Source organism: Empidonax traillii, unplaced genomic scaffold (assembly GCF_003031625.1).
Source record: "Empidonax traillii isolate 1590-97213 ecotype Southwest subspecies unplaced genomic scaffold, ASM303162v1 scaffold1269:size140229, whole genome shotgun sequence".
Classification (NCBI taxonomy): domain Eukaryota; kingdom Metazoa; phylum Chordata; class Aves; order Passeriformes; family Tyrannidae; genus Empidonax; species Empidonax traillii.
In genome coordinates this window covers 59,611-75,976 of record NW_020956462.1, presented here as the reverse complement: position 1 = coordinate 75,976, position 16,366 = coordinate 59,611, and the positions used below count along the sequence as shown (strand labels likewise).

The 16,366-nt window shown below is 36.9% G+C and overlaps 1 protein-coding gene across 1 annotated transcript in view; it reads right to left on the bottom strand.

Moving 5' to 3' along the window:
• LOC114069473 (sodium leak channel non-selective protein-like) overlaps positions 1-16,366 on the bottom strand; it is a gene marked incomplete at its 3' end in the record, with an annotated part of 131,543 nt that overhangs the window by 56,409 nt on the left and 58,768 nt on the right. The window contains exons 7-9 of the mRNA XM_027906283.1: positions 5,514-5,656; positions 5,290-5,394; positions 2,550-2,636 (exon numbers count right to left, since the gene is read on the bottom strand). Of these exons, the coding sequence (XP_027762084.1) occupies positions 2,550-2,636; positions 5,290-5,394; positions 5,514-5,656 (335 nt within the window). The remainder of the gene's footprint in view (positions 1-2,549; positions 2,637-5,289; positions 5,395-5,513; positions 5,657-16,366) is intronic.

The following is a 16,366-nucleotide window of genomic DNA, read 5'->3' as shown; positions in this document are numbered from 1 at the left end:
TTCTCTACAGGCAGCTGGAAGCCCATCACAGTCACGGGCAAAGGTAGCACCATTACACCAACCATATCTGTACCCTGCCATCCACCACCTCTGTAACCCATCATGTTCCTACAGGTAGATGGAACCTAATCATGGCCATGGAGAATCACATCTCCACACCTCTGCACTGTGTCATTATCCTACAGGTAGTTAGAAGCTCCCCATAGCCATGGATGACAGTAACCTCTCCAGTATCCTCCATTTCTGTACCCCTTCATAGCCACACTGCCAACTAAAGAATCCCTGCAGCTGCGAACAGAGTAACCTTTTCACCACCCACCTGAGTACATAGAGTTCTTCAAAATAAAGGTTCTGATTCATGAGCCCATTGTCTGGGTCTTTCAAGTTTGCCTGGGTTTGTTTTGTTTTGTTTTTTATAACCTTTTTGAGTGGTTCATTGTTGTCCTTGTTTTCTTTTATTCATGCATCTTAAATGCATGTGTGTATGTATGTGATATGCAGACATATATAAATATACATATATAAAGTGTACCTATGGATAAACCTGAGAGCTGCACAGAGGAACCTGGGTGATTGGAAGCCACCAGGACTAGGTAATTTAGGGATCCCTAGGAGCTGGCTGAACAGGCCAGCAGACAAACCACCTCACATTCCCACACTACTCCCACTAAAGTTCTGGCCCCTCTCTTGTGTCAGGAAAAACATTTATGCAGCTGAAGTGAGTCTGATCAATAATAAATCCTTTCCCCCTGCCAACCTTGATTCCATTCCCTGAACGGGTATAACAATGGGGCAGGACAAGACTATCTACTTTCTGCAATTCTCTCATTACGATCTGATGTAGAATAAAAAACATCTATTTATCAGAACATTTTAAAATCATTAGACCAACCCAATATGTGTAGACTAGCAGTTAAAAAACCACAAAAAAGTCCTACAGCACATAGAATATTTACATTTATGAATGCAGAAGTATCTAATGCATAGAAGTTTCAAATTATACAAATCATGTCTTAATGCTCAAGTCTTATATCTATCGATACCTGATATTTAAAAGTTAGAGTGTGTAAACAGGAACAGCAATCCCCTTTATTGTCTCCCAGTTGACAAGACCAACATCAATATAGCTTCTTTGTCAACAGAGACAGTAATGCCATGAAGGCTAAACTTCCTAATGGAAACTGGGACATGGCCTTCATATAGTTTTTGGACTATTGGACTCCTAATGGACTTCATACAGTTTAATGTCAGAACCAGCACTAAAGCACTGTTTTAGAGCTTCCCCTATATTACAAGGGCATGAAGAATGAGAAGAAAACTGCCAGTCGAGCTGTAATAATAAAAAGTTGAAATACCCACTGATGCATGATGTTTATGTCCACTGAAACACAATATGTGTGTTCACATGATTCCTATAAGTGGCAAAAATGCAATACTATGGACAAAGGCAGACCAGGTAACTCAGATGGCATCTTAACTTTCATATGGAGTTTTTTTCGCTCTGAGTTCAGCTACATTTTATCCACATACATGAGACTGTTACTTGAGAACACCACAAGTTATGTTCTTGTTGCTGTCAAAATCAAGAATTAAATTTGGGAAGAGGAATTATCCGTTAAGACATATGCTATAATCAAATATATGGCAGTGGTTTGGCAAAGCAGAGATATTTGAGAATGAACAGCTTTTGTAGGGGATTGAAGTAGCTTGCCAGCTAAGAGTTCAGCAACGTACATGCTGCCAACAAGTGCGTGTATTTTAGTTGACACATTAAACCAAACATAACCAAATCTGCCAGAAAATACCAGGCTATCAGATTGTTATAGTAGATTTGGCTTTCTACTCAGAAGTTAGTTTGTTTATCCTAAAATGATATTATTTAACTTGCAAATAAAAATTTGAGCTGCTTACAGCGTTCTGTACTAAAAATGGATTTAAAAAAATTGCTTAGTCTTGATTTATTTAAACAATTTGGATAGAGTTTTACAAACTCACTTATATCCAAGTAAGAATATTAAATCTGGAAGTTTCAAACACTGTATGGCTCAATATGTACATCCATCTTCCCCCTTATTCTGTGAGCCTATTTGCACCACTGAAAAAGAGAAATTAGGTACTTCTGTGTTTATTATGATTAGTCATGCTTCTTGGCATGTGCCATTGTATTTTGCATTTAATAAACAAGCATTTCTGCTGGGAATACCCTAGGAATGGAAACCATTTGTATATAAATTCTGAGAGATAAAAGATGATTAATTATTTTATTTTTTATTTGAAATTCTTAAATCTTTCTCTCATGAGCACACAAACCAGAGCCTTTGTAAGGAATGGATTTTTCTAATCCTCTCCCTTTGGGTATGGTAGATATCTTTTTGCTGATCTGTGATTTTCAAGAACAAGTCTACACTGCAGAAAGCAATGAATTTTTTTTTTTTTTTTCAAAAAAGATGACTAAAACGATTGTAGCTATTTCTCACTGCAGTCTTCTTATGGCAACATTTGAGTGGTGCTGGTTACACATACCGATTTATTAAAAAGCAATGTCATACCTGTAGACATGCAGGAGCTCTGCCTTGTGGTTTATTCACATCAACAGCCACAAGCTGCCAACCTCCAGCAGCATCTTCATGAAACATCTTGAAAGGGAAGATTTTTGTCAGAAATGTTTTACGTGCCAATAAATACAAGTGAAATCTAATACATTTCCCTTAAGGACAACCATATTTTTTGATGATAGTTAGTTTAAAATAAGAGAGAAATGGTTCTCACTGCTACAGAAAAGAAAGTAACATGCTTTTTCCAACATGAATAGAGTCTGAATTTTACTCAGATAACATCAAACACAATGTGTCCCTATTAGTACTAATGTAGAAACTGATTCAATTAATCTCTGATCAGTATCATTAGATGTGGTATCTGTTCAAAATAAATTTCTTACTAAGGTAAGCTTATCCCTGAGGAAACACAAATATATTGTGACCACACAAATAAGTGTCATGGTGTATTTGGCAATAGCAGACAACCTCATCTTTTTTACTGGAAAAATTATTTGACTCCAAGGGCCATTTTATTTTTGTTGCACTGATGCATATCAAGGGGAGCTGTACAGTCTTTTTGTATTGTTTCCCAGAGCCTTATAATTCCTGTAAGTAGCTGAATATTTCCAGGCTCTAATGAGGTCAATGGGAAAGGCTCTCTTCACAGTGGTATTCACATTTTACCAATACCCTCTGGAAGCATAGGTGTAGGTATTCTGACTTTTTTTTTTTCCTCAGAAATTACGACACAAAAAGATGCAGATTCCTGGATATAAGAAACAGTCAGAAAACATGTCTGAAAGTGATTAACACTGTCCTTTAAAATGTCCTTGAGAGAAAATGAATGGGCCTAGCATTTTGAATTGTCACCTGCTTATACTATAAAATAAAGTGTGGCAAAGTCCTCATCTCACTCCCACCTTTTCCTTGACACTGAGCACTCAACCAAGTCTCCTCAAGAACACAGTCAAAGGAATATGGTTGAAACTTAAAAGTCATTCTGAGAGAAGTGCTCATAAGAGTGGGGACAGTGTCACAAAAATATGGTTGTAATGCTTCTGAGTCCTTATTTAGCATGTCTGCACCAGGAAGAGTTGCCAACTAAGATCAGGTCGTAGTTACTCCTCTTTGTACCATGCTTTAATGTGCAGTGCTTTACAAGAACGTCCTTGTATCTTTTCCCAAGACCCCTTTGTAGACTTTGACTTTTGGACATTCATTTTCTTTTCTGTAGGAATAAGTTTGGGGAACAGCTCAATTTTTTATGAAGTGGGCAAATGAAGGAAGATATTGTTGCATTTTCTCAAGGTTATTTCATGCACAAAACAAGCAAGGGTTTTAACTTTTATCTGGTGTTTTGAATAAGAAATCCTGCAAGAAATTTTCTGCCCTTCTTAAAACAGAAAAAGATAAATTGTCCCTGCAGTTTGGTGAGCTGTTCTCCCTTTATGTGCCATTATGTCAGTGACTCAAGAAACAAAGCAACCATTTCATTGTCTGCAGCAGGGTATTTGAAATTACTTAATGTTAGCTGCTACTTGTGTTTCTCTACATTGATCTCTCTGTTCCAGCTTCTAGTTCAGAGTATGCTGGTTAAGCCTATATGGCTCAGGAATTTGTCCTATTAGAGAAGAAATGAACATTAAGTTTCCCAGGTTAAGCAAGCGGTCTGAAGAAAAGTGGGGGTTTTTTTAGATTTTAAATTGATATCATACATTGTGCTTTGAGAAAGACAAATATAGATTAGAAATTATTGCCATGAAGTCTATTTGAGGCAAAAAATGTAGCAGCAGGCGGAAAAGGATTAGATTTACATATGGATTACAGGAATAACCAAAGGAATATCCGAAAATATTTAATAAATAATTTTGAAAATTTAAATCCTCTGATTTAAGAAAATAAATAATCTCTAGCTACATAGTTAGAAAAAATTCCCTCATGGGTATGTTTCTCAAATCTGTCCTCCCAAGAGCTTTTTGCAGACAGCTGTTTTGCACTGGTTCCTCTTAGAGATGGCAAACTGCACTAGCCGAAAAAGCCTGGTCTTTTGTATATTCAGAACACATAACCTGATTGTTAAAATAATGAGTGAGAGAATTTAAATCTCAGCCCATTAGCTCTCATTTTTCGTACTGGGTTTTCCCACTATGCAGCACACATGTAGCACCTTTCCTGTCTTGGCTTCTTCTCACTCGTTATCTCTATTCAGAGTCTCACTTTCTGTGACTACCCCAACCATTAGCACGGCTCTTTCATTGTCCCAACACCTCATTTCCTCCTTGGTCTCAACATACCCTTCTCAGTTCCAAGACCAACTTCTGCAAATGCTTCAGCTACCCTCTGACCTCTCTTCTTCCAGCTACAACTTTGCAATTTCAGCTCTTATTCCTTAGCACAGAAAGTGATATTCAATAGCAACCCTAATTTCAAACCCACCAATGACATGATAAAAAACCATTACCTACTCTATTAGAAGAAAATACAAACACAGCCATAGCATACCTAGCCATGTAGGGAACCACATTACCATCTTCTCTACTATCTTTTTTAAAAAATGACTAGTTGTATAATGCAATTTAGGCGGATATGGACAATGGAATTAACTTTTATATGAATATTCATATATCAACTTTAGAATATAGGTAGTAACCCACAAAGTCAAATGTATATAACAGTAATTTTTTCTTATTATTAATTCATAAACTAAACCAAATCAAATACCCAGAGAATCTCAGCATCTCAAGTGCTTCACCTGGGTTGTAGCAGTTGAAGTAGTACTGCTCCTGGACCCCCACATCTGCTGGAACTGCACTCTAATTTCTGCAAACGTTTCAATGATGACTGCAATGAAAACATTCTGAAAAACAGAACAAGAAAGAGTAGCTGACACAAAGCTCAGCAAGCAGAAAAGGGAAGAAATTAAATCTAATAAGATCTACATTTCAAACTGCTTTACAAAGACATATTTTTAAGTACCTTAACAAGCCAGGCCAGAAAGAAAATTAAGGTGATGAAATAGAAATATGAACGCCATCGGGGAAAACTGTCGATTGCTCGGTACATGAGGAACACCCAGCCTTCCTGAGAAGCAGCTTCATAAACAGTAAATATGCTTGTGCCTGTCAGAGGGAAAAAATGAAAAGTTGGCATGAAGCCTCCCTGAAAGTTATCAGTATCAGCAAACAATAAACTTTTAACCATTTTATTTTCCTTTTTTTCTAAAGGGTGTCTGCTCTCCTCTCTTCCTCCAAAGAGAAGTTTTTCTGCTGCATTTCCACATTTCTTCCTTTTGAAACTGAAAATGAATTGGTTTTGTAACAGGCCAGACTGCCTCCTTTCTCTTACTGGACCCATGGGCATTATCCCTTAGATGGGTTCACTGGTAAATGTCTCCAAAGGCAGAATTTGTCCCATCAATGTGACTTCTGCAGCTTCCCTGAGAAAAGGCAGATTTAATTAAAACTCTCAGGATCAACATTCAGTAGGTGAAAAAAATCACTATTAATATCAGCAGCACTGAGTAAGCAGCAATACACCAAGAAGGTGCCTGATGCTAGCAAACACAGTTAAGCACTTACAGCAAGCTACTGAACAGTTTTGAAATTCAGGTGGGTAGCTGCATTAACATACAAGTGTTGCCTTAAAAAAGCATTTTTAAGTTGAGCTTCCTATATCACTCTGTGGAGGGGGAGAGAAGATGAAAGGAAAGTTATGAGAGGTTTATGTGTGCAGAAACCACTTTTGATTAAAAGCTATACAGTTAGTTACTTATTTTAAACTTTGGATCCAAACTCAACCTAATGTCTGAGTGATAATAGGCTTCAGCCAGTTTGTCCTTCTTCCTTATCTCTTATTGAAGCAATGAAAGCTTCAAACTACAGACTGGTTAGGGCTTGTTAGGCATTCTTGTTTGAAGTAATTTTTTGTTCAGAGAAGAAACACAATTAAACTGTGAAATTAAACTGTGAAATCTCACAAACTGCTGTGAAATCACAGAATTGTCCTACAGCCACCCGCTCGATCTGCTTCACTACTGCTTCATTTCATGAAATGTCTTGGATAAAAGAGAGAGAGTGTGAGGAGCAGTGCCCTTAGCAAAACATAGCAGCTGCTAGCAACACAAAGATAGAAAGCTGACTATCTGATCCTCTTCACAGAGAAAGGAAGGGTTCTGGTCAGAAATTTCAGAGTCCATGAGTTTCCCAAAAAAATCACACCAGCCTATAAGGAGCTCCTATTGATTTCACAGCATCTACATCCCAGTCTGCTAATAAAAATGGGATGAACCTGGAGGCGGTTTTGCTTCAGGGTGTCCCTTTTGCAGATAAATCTTCACTGATAAGAGGAGGCAGGAATGAATGAATTTTTTTCTATATAAACTCAAACCTTTGATATGTTGGTGTTGAACGGTTAAGATGGGCATGGTGAGTAGACAAAACCGTTAATCCTTTCTGTTAATTTTTCTAGTTATTTGATTCCTTCCTATTTACTGCATAGGCTCTGAGTACCAAGGAAGAGAAATAAAAGTAAAAGGAAAGAAAAAGCATTCAAGCATAATTCAAGCAAAGCCCTTTCCATTTCTTCAGAAGAGTGAGTGGTCTCTATCAATACTGAAATATTCATCAGTGATTATTTCATGGGTATTTTGCATTTCAAAAATTCAAAAAGTAATGGTTCAATTGTCTAATAATATACGGTTGCTGAACTGATTAAATTATTGAACAAAACAGTGCTGTTGAGGACAGGCAGAGATTAAAGAAAAAAATGGAATCTATTAAAAGTTGCTGGCTAGGAAACTGTCATTAGTCATTACCAATGGGAAAGTCACAGTGCAGATCAGTAAAATAGAGGGGATGTCATGCAAAGTATTTATAACACATCACTGGGCCATCTGCCACAGTAAAGCAATACTGTGAATGGACAAAAATGCACAATTAGCCCAATTTAAATAGTATGTGTTCATCTGTGACACTAAAGTAAACACATATTTAGCGTATAACTAGTAGAGGTGTTCTTAAGGCTATTAGAAAGCAATCACTCTAATGAATATACATTCTTGCTTAAGATATGTGACTAGAAAATGATAAAGCTTTCATTACTGATGCCAGGAACCATGCTGTTAAATATCTCTGTAAATACTCTTTCAACTGGATCCAGAATAAAGCATGACAGTAAGGGATTCAACACCATGAAATGTTTTGCTTTCAAAAAGAAGAGTAATTCTTAGTTAACATCTGCCTTAGTGCATGTTTTTGCTCTTCCAAAAGTTACAATTAAGGACAATCAGCACCAATTCCATTTTTTCTGATTATTTATTTAATATTTGACTACATCTTCCTTAAGCCAATGAGTAAGTTATTAAAAGACTCTCACAACAACATGCTCTGTTTTTCTCAACATGTTCAAAGCCATATGGAGGGAGAGAAAGTATCAAAATTTTAAGTGATGGTGGGATACATCCCAGAAAACCAAACATGGGGATGCTGCCACATACGAAACTTAACATATGTCCTTCATATCAAATGGCAATTTTCTCTTTTTCCACAGATGTCAGTATTCAATCAGCGACATTGTGCCTTCTTCTACTAGTTCAAAGGGTTTAAATAATGACAGCATAGTGCTAGGAGTCCCATGGTTAGAGGCAGATGAGAGCGTAGATCTCTCTGTAGTTTGTGTAACAGCAGGAACATGGGTGTCACGGGGCACAAGGGCTTGAAAACCTGCAGAGCCTGGCTATTCAATCTGCAACAGGCCCCGTTACTTCAAAACCTCTTGTCAGTGTCCTCAAAAATCAGATCATGATTCATGCAACACAACTGCAGACATCAGTGAGACATTTCAGTCATGAAAAGGCTTTGAATCATGAAGAGGGTTAAACACATGGTTGTTATGACACTGCTCATCAGTTTCAGCATGTTGGCATGGGCAACTTGCAGCATTTGAGAGTAGGATTTCAACATCTGCATCTAAAACATTGTTAGATGTTAGTAAAGAAAAACATCTAGCAAATATTTATGATAATTTTTCCATTTGTTTCAGTAGATGGCTAAACCTTGGTTAATTTACCGTGAACTTTCTGATGACAAAGGAGGTAAAATAAAGTAACAAGCTTTAAAATTTTTGTCTTTCAGTGCTTTTGTTTGAACTTGTCTAATAAATTTCACATTTCGATGTAACAATTAAAACAATTCCTTTAATCCCAATGACAGTTAATCATAAAAAGGAAGGAAAACACTTCTCAGTAGAGATTAAAGCTACATAAATCAATATCTTAACGTGTATCAATCTCAAAACGCTGCTTTTATCAAAGCAATAAACAGTTCTACCTTTGGAAATGTTTTACAACTGTAAATGGTCATTATCAAAACAAAAAAGGAAAAAAAGTTCAGAAAATGAAAGATTTAGTGAAATATTGGAAAAGAGATTGAATCTTAATCATTTTAATGACATTTCCCCTTGCTTCATACTGTATAGAAGACAGCACTTAGAGACAAACTGTACCCATATTCATATTAGGTGTACGGGCATTCAGCACCAAAATGAAGTGGGCTTAGGTCTTGTTCACTACATGTTTTTCTCAAACCCCTATTTTTTAAATAACTAATGAATATAAAAGGTATTTACTTTATAAGAAAGGACTCATAATTGACAGAGCAATAGTATCATTATGCATCTTACACACTGTATTTATATTTATGCATATTTTGTAAACACAGGATTTTCTGCTTGTTTCTGTGACTGTGTGATACCCCCATGCTCTGTGAAATAACTTCTTTCTATAATCAACTCATTCTGCAAATGGACATAACGAAAAAGAGAGTGCACTGAATAATGCTGCAGTTTTATACTGTCAGAATTAAAGGAGTAGATCTAAAAGATCACATTGAAAATTAACCGAATCTGGAAACAGAATCCTTTCCTCCTAACTCTATGTTGCATTCTTACTTCTTGATTCAAAACCCCATCTTATTTGAGGAAGAGAATATATGGTGTTGAGGAGTTGTCTCTTATTAATTAGTATCTTTGTGCTATGTGATTTGTAGCTATACCAAGTGAGAATTGAAAACTAGCCTTAGATATGAATTAACTTCAGCAATTTCTGCATGTGTAGTTTCTGTTTATTGACTACCTTGATGTCAGTTTTCTTGTGACTACTGTGAAACTGCAGAGAAAGAAAATTTACAGGAGGGCCACTTAATGGGAAAAAAATAGAAAAAAAATCTTTTTTTTTCCCTTTTTAATTAGGAATCATTCAGGCAAGTAAAAATGCACGCATTGTTCTTAAAAGCTTAAAACATTATCTACTGTCAGCCATGAAATGCCTCCCATGCCAGGCAGGGACACTCTCCTTACACTAACTATACAGCAGCCGCTAGATGGAGGTCGTGCACCTCGAGCACATCTGGAACATCAGGCAGCGGCGGAGCGCCCACCCCACAGAGCGCAGGCTGTGACAACCTCCCAGTGAGCCAGCAAAAGGATTGATTTTCCTATTTGCCAGCAAAACTAAGCCGCCTTCTGGCAGGTGCTGCTGTCTAATTTCACTCTGCTGTGCTGCATACTGAAAGACAGTCTTCTTTAACATGGCTCTGTGATTGATCTGCCCATAAAGCAATGACCTCTCGCTTAGCTACAGAAATGTTATCATGCCTGTTTCTATCCCTGCTCACTTTCACTCATAAATTCACATAGCTGAATGTTTCTGCAGGGCATGGATTTTCCAAGTGAGCAGTCAGCTTTTAATTTACGCCTTATCTTTCACTATCAAGGTATTTGTAAAACACTGCATGCAGTCCGGGTTTTCCAGTTGTCTTACACTATTGCTTTGGTGAAACTAGAAGGGAACAAAAATTGCCCAGAAATGCAAGGAAAAAGTGGTTAACACTTCTGGGAAGCAGCTGGCAGACAGGACTGAAATCAACAAAAAGATCAAATTCAGCATGGCTTCATGGAGGTTTGCTTCTTCCTTGCATCTGAGTGAGTGATCTATTTTACTCTCCCAAACTGACTCCCACCAGCCAGTGTGCCAGCCAGCAGAAACGAGGAGGAAAAGAAGAAAGCCAAAACATGCCAATGTTCTGCTCCTCTGCTGAAACCTCAATCCCTGTCCCATACTTCTGTGACTGAGCTGTGGAAAAGACCTATTTACAACAGCAGAAAAAACGCACTGCCATTCCAAACCCAGTCTTTTAACCCTTGTTAAGTGTAGTGACTTCAACAAACAGAAGCAATATCTTACCGAACTTTCACTTTGAAAATCTGTTTCCTTAAAAGAAGATTAAGAATACAATTTTTCTCAGTCTTTTACATATTAGAAAAGACTACAGACAGAGACTGTACACATAAAAGCACAAAAGAGATAAAGAACATTGCAAATACAAGTGCTAGGATCAATGCAATCTGACCTACAGACTTAGTAACAGCTAGGAAGTCAGTCAACTTCCAGAAAAAAAATTATGGACTTTGCTGCACTGTTTGGAAGTATTTTAGAAACATGTTTAATATTCAGAAGAGGCAGCTTACTGATAAGAATGTAGCAAAGTTGGCATATGTAGTGACTGCACAGGGTAAACAAGAGCATGGCAGTCCATGTTTAATTATATCATTAATGTCTTACGTGTGATAGTGCTTGAGCTCCCTGATGTAATATTTTATGCTTTGAAAAGAGAAATCTGCTTTACATTTGTGAACAAGTCCAAGGTGTAAACAGAGAGGAACATTCTTCAAAGTGGCTTTATGTGTACTTGTTTATGGATATTTAGCCAGACTAGCATTTATATTTGCTTTTCTTTAATACTTTTTTGATTAAAGTGCTCCTTAGCTATATGTTCACAAATAACTTAGCAGATAGGGATCCAAAATGTCAGCAGAGCTCATAAGCTGGATTTATGTGCTGAAATACTGTCTGCTTTTTTCTTTTGGCAATTACACAGCTAGTAGGGCTAATATACTTTCTCTTTTATAATCACTTTTGTGTGTGTGGCAACTTTGCAAAATTTACTGGCAGTTGATAAGGATAAAGGAAATGCTGAACTGTGAATTGTTCACACCTCACACACAGCTACCTGGAAGCTCTCCATCACAGTCAACACTCCCACCTCTACTTTGCCCTAGAGAGTATTTTTAAGGATACAACTTTTCTCAGATCTCTGGGCTCTCATCCTCAACAGAATGGGCAGAGCTTCAAGCTGAAGCGTGGAAGTAGGACACTACCATAGCTGTGCTTGTCCTTAACAAACTGTAATAATACTCCTTTTCCAGATCTAGAAACCAAGAATACAGAAACTCCTAGACCCTTGTTTAAAGAGTGACAAATGCTGTGAAGATGGGCCTTCTACCACCTCAGCCTTTCCAAAGAAACGCTTCTGATTTAAAGTACAGTCATAGTAGAGTAAATGACTGTTAAAGTAAATGTTATGACAAATACATGTAACATAAAAAATGTTCAGTGGAAGAAACTCTATAATTTACCAGCTTATTCCTTTGAAAATGAACCATCTTTTTATAGGAGTGTTACTTCTTTTAAAGTACATTATATATGTATATTATACATGTAGCTGCCTTTAAAACTATGCAGCAAAAGTGACAGTCCAGAAATAAAAATTTAGAAAATCCACAAAACAGTTACATCTAAAATTTAACAAACATTTTAAGGGTTATCATATTAAAAAGGCAAATTAAAGACAATTTCTTAGTACAGATACTATGTATTTAGATTGTTATTCAGCCATATATTAAATGCTGGGAATGACTATTAAAAACAAGGTAGTGATAAATTCCTTTCTTAGAGAGTAAAAAAAGTATGCAAATCTTCCTCAATGCAGGACATGTAAATTTAGCACTGACTTTCATACATTGTTCGTACATATTCACCTGTTGCATGAGCTTTCCCAAGTCACAGAGCAATCTAATTGATTTTAAGTACAGTCATGAAACAGCAAAGCTAGCATGCATCACAGTATCAACTAATTTTCTTACTTGATAAAAAATATATCTGCTTTGTAATATCTGCTTTGAAAGAATTATGAAACAATGAAACCATAGAACATACTCACACAGTTACATTTCCGTATCTAAGTGACCATTATGATATTTGACCTGGTTTTGGCTGGGATGGAGTTAGTTTTCTTTCTAGGAGCAGGTACAGTGCTGTGTTTTGGATGTGGGATGAGAATAATAACACACTGAAAACACACTGATGTTTTAGCTGCTGCTGTGCAATGCTTACCCTGGGTCAAGATCTTTTCTGATCTCACTACACCCCATCAGTGAACAGGTTTGGGGTGCACAAAGAGTTGGAAAGGGACATAGCCTGGACAGCTGATCCCAACAGACCATGGGGATATCCCATATGATATGGTATAATTCTCAGCATATAAATTGGGAGAAAAGCTGGTTGGGGGCTGCTGCTGCTGCTTGGGAACTGGGTGGGCATCGGTCAGCTGGTCATTTTTCTCTTATCTCAACCCAGGAATTTTCTTACTTTTACCCTTCCAATTCTCTCTCCCATCCCACAGGGGACAGGAAATGAGGGATTGACTCTGTGGTGCTTTGTTGGCTGTTGGGGTTCAAACATGACAATACTTTACCCAAAAATAGAGTTAAATAAGTAGAACAACTCTAAGCTTTAGCATGAGAAATTGTTTCATCAAGTCTTGAGTTTGGTCAGCTAGTAGCAACTGTATCAAAAGCATGAAACTGTGTGGAAGCAATAAAAATGCACTATAGGAAAAGAAGTAGAAACTGAACAGATGAAAACTTGGGAAACCTGGAGATGCAGAAAGAACCTAAAACCGCATGCATATTTGGGAAATATGGATTACAAGAAATTGCCTGACACGAATAGAGCATTTCCTGTGTGTTATTTCCCTGAAAAATCAGAGAAGCTCAAGACAAAAAAACCTTTAGAGAAAAACCAGACTACCACAGTCCATGAAGAAAAGAATATGATGTCCAGAAACTGCTAAAAAAGATCTTGCAAGTACCTACAACAGCGAATTTTATTGGACCTTCACAACAATGTACTTCCTCATTTCCAGGTTGCAGTGCACTCTCTTCATCCTGAAGTTTCAAACAGTCCAAACAATCATCAATTAAGAAAACCTTACTGAACAAATATGTAACAAAGTGAAGAATCTCCTCACCCTCAGCATAGATTTAAGAGAAGAAGAGGACCTAAGAAAGCTTGAAATTCACTCTACAAAACTCAAGCTGGTGACTGTGTGTGAAATGATTGTTACTCATTGGTCTGACAATGAGTAACAGCAGGCTAGGTACTCTGGTAGACAGGAAGGTATTGAAGGAGGAAATTCCACAGTATATCATTTCAACGGCTTATGAAGGCTATGTTTATTTATTCTTTTTTACCATAGGGTAGGAGAAACAACCGTTTAAGTGAACCTAGAAAATCAAAGCTATTGTTTGGCCCTAAAGTTCTATTTCAGTTTCATTTGGTTCCTCTGCATTGTAGGCACTTCTCTGAGGATGTACTCTGTCTCTTAAAATGAAGAGATCAGCCTCTTTCTCTTGAATGAATAAATTTTCAAAAGCAGTTGCATGAGATTTTACCATAATCAGTTGTAAAAATGCTGTCATCTTAAATAAGATGTTTTAAAAAATCTCTCTCCAAAGAATCCTAATTTGATTTGCTCTGCTGTAGTGCATGTCTGAACAACATTTTATTCTTTTATGTATAAAAGTTTCACCAAAAGACAACAGTAGAAAATCCCACCTAACAAGACCTGCTGAGTGTTCAGTGAACAGAAATAAGACAGTAACAGCACTCAGATAAATGTATTTCTGTCAAAAAAAGACTAGACAGTAAAGCTGGTGAAGGAGACATTATAAAACCAGATAGGTTAGAAATCTCATTAGCCTCCACACATCGGAATAACAAGTGTAAATATACAGCGTCAAATGCATCTTAAGAGACTAGTCAAACTGAAAAAACAATATCTTCTTTTCCTAAATTGGAGAGAGGAGCTCTATGATTGACTGTTACAAGGAAACCCAAATGACATTCACTCAATGACTTGTTTATTAATGAAATAAGGACTCCCTGGTGCCTTTTACATGCCACTAGAAGTAAAATAATTTACCTACTTTGTTGATGTGAGGGAGAGGTTTGCCCACTAGCCTCATACATCCAGTTAGAGGGAGTGCAGAGACAGAGAAGTGGTTTAGTGTGCTGAACCCCACAGTATCTTTGTTAGATAAGCACATTGATAATTCTGTTTCAGAGAAGGCTGTATTAAGTTAGAGACTCAGACTCTCCTCAAATAGCAACACAATCAATGTCTAAGATGTGACTATCCAAAGATTTTTGATTTCAAAAGAGCTAGGTGTAAAAAGAGAAAGAATCTGGTATTTTTAAAATAAAAATCATACATACATACATACATCAGCAAAAATATACAACAACTTTTTTCCTTTCCTTCAGAAAACAAAATATTGAATTGAAAAGAAAACCTATTCTTGTAACATCTGACTCCTTTTACTCTTAACTGTCTAAAAGAAAGTGTTTGCGTGACCAGAGATCTACTGGTTATCGAAAGAATTCTTGGAAGACTAGCACTAATAGACTAGCCAGCTGGCAGGATTATTATGAGATGAAAATCAAAACCATTGGCAAGAAAAGCTGTATAAACTGCCAGGTATTTCTCGGGACAGAGAACATCCAGAGTTTTAATATACTATGTTTAAACATTGTTTTCAATATTACCTCCTTCTTCAGAAATCCTTTCATTGAATCATAGATTCAGATGGGTTGGAAAGGACCTCTGGGATCATCAAGTCCAACCCTTGATCCACTACCACCACAGTTACTAGACCATGGCACTGAATGCCACATCCAGTCTCTTCTTAAACACCTCCAGGGATGGAGAATCCACCACCTCCCTGGGCAGCTTTCTGATCTTTATGCACTACTGAAAATAGTTCCACACACTTGTAACAGAAATTTCCTGGATTTCTCTCTGTCAAAGCAATGATTATTTTTTTCCCTCATATAAGCCTTTTGCTTTTTTTCCTCAGCATTAAGTTTACCTGCAAAGATGTTTATTCTTTGTGTAGGTGTGTGTCAGCTCTGTGCTTTGACTCAAATCTGCATTAATTCCTTATAGACTTATGATATTTAACATTTTTTTTTTCGAAGCTTTTTGCTAAAGTAGAAAATGTGGCATTTTGTACTGATATACATGAACATGTGGTTTTAAAAAAAAAGGACTGCGCATGAAAAAAAAGTTTTGGCATTGCTTAGTAAAGCAGTTTCACAAGAAATACAGATCAGATCCAGTCCTAGCAATTTTTTCTCAAAGGATGAGCTATACAGACCTCATTTTCCATATGAAAATTAATTTCAGTGGGTGAAATGAAATCAGAACTTTTGGATCTGAAGGTGCAAAAAAGTGCTATCTGTAAATTCAGGGCTGATTTTCTGCATGCCATTTACTTCACAGTGACTACCTCTTTGCCTACGCTTCAATTTTAAAACAACCTGACTTTGGAAGTCTATCCACTCCCTTCACTGAAGTCAAAGGCATCACTAAAAGCATACTAAGGACAGTTACTGCTGGACATTATAAACACGTTATCCTCAGTAATGTGTCTACAAGTCCTACCACGACTAGGGTAGAAATTTTGTGTGTTACACTATGTTCTCATATTTTTCAGAACAAGAAACAAATCCCAATCCTTATTTGGAACCTCTGCTAGCACATTTCTGTAATATTTTAGAGGAGAAAATTATGATCACAGTTTTTAAATCACACTGCCCAAAGTTAGCCATGTAAGCTGTTGTTCAGATAGCTGGATATAGTTTGATTCTTTGA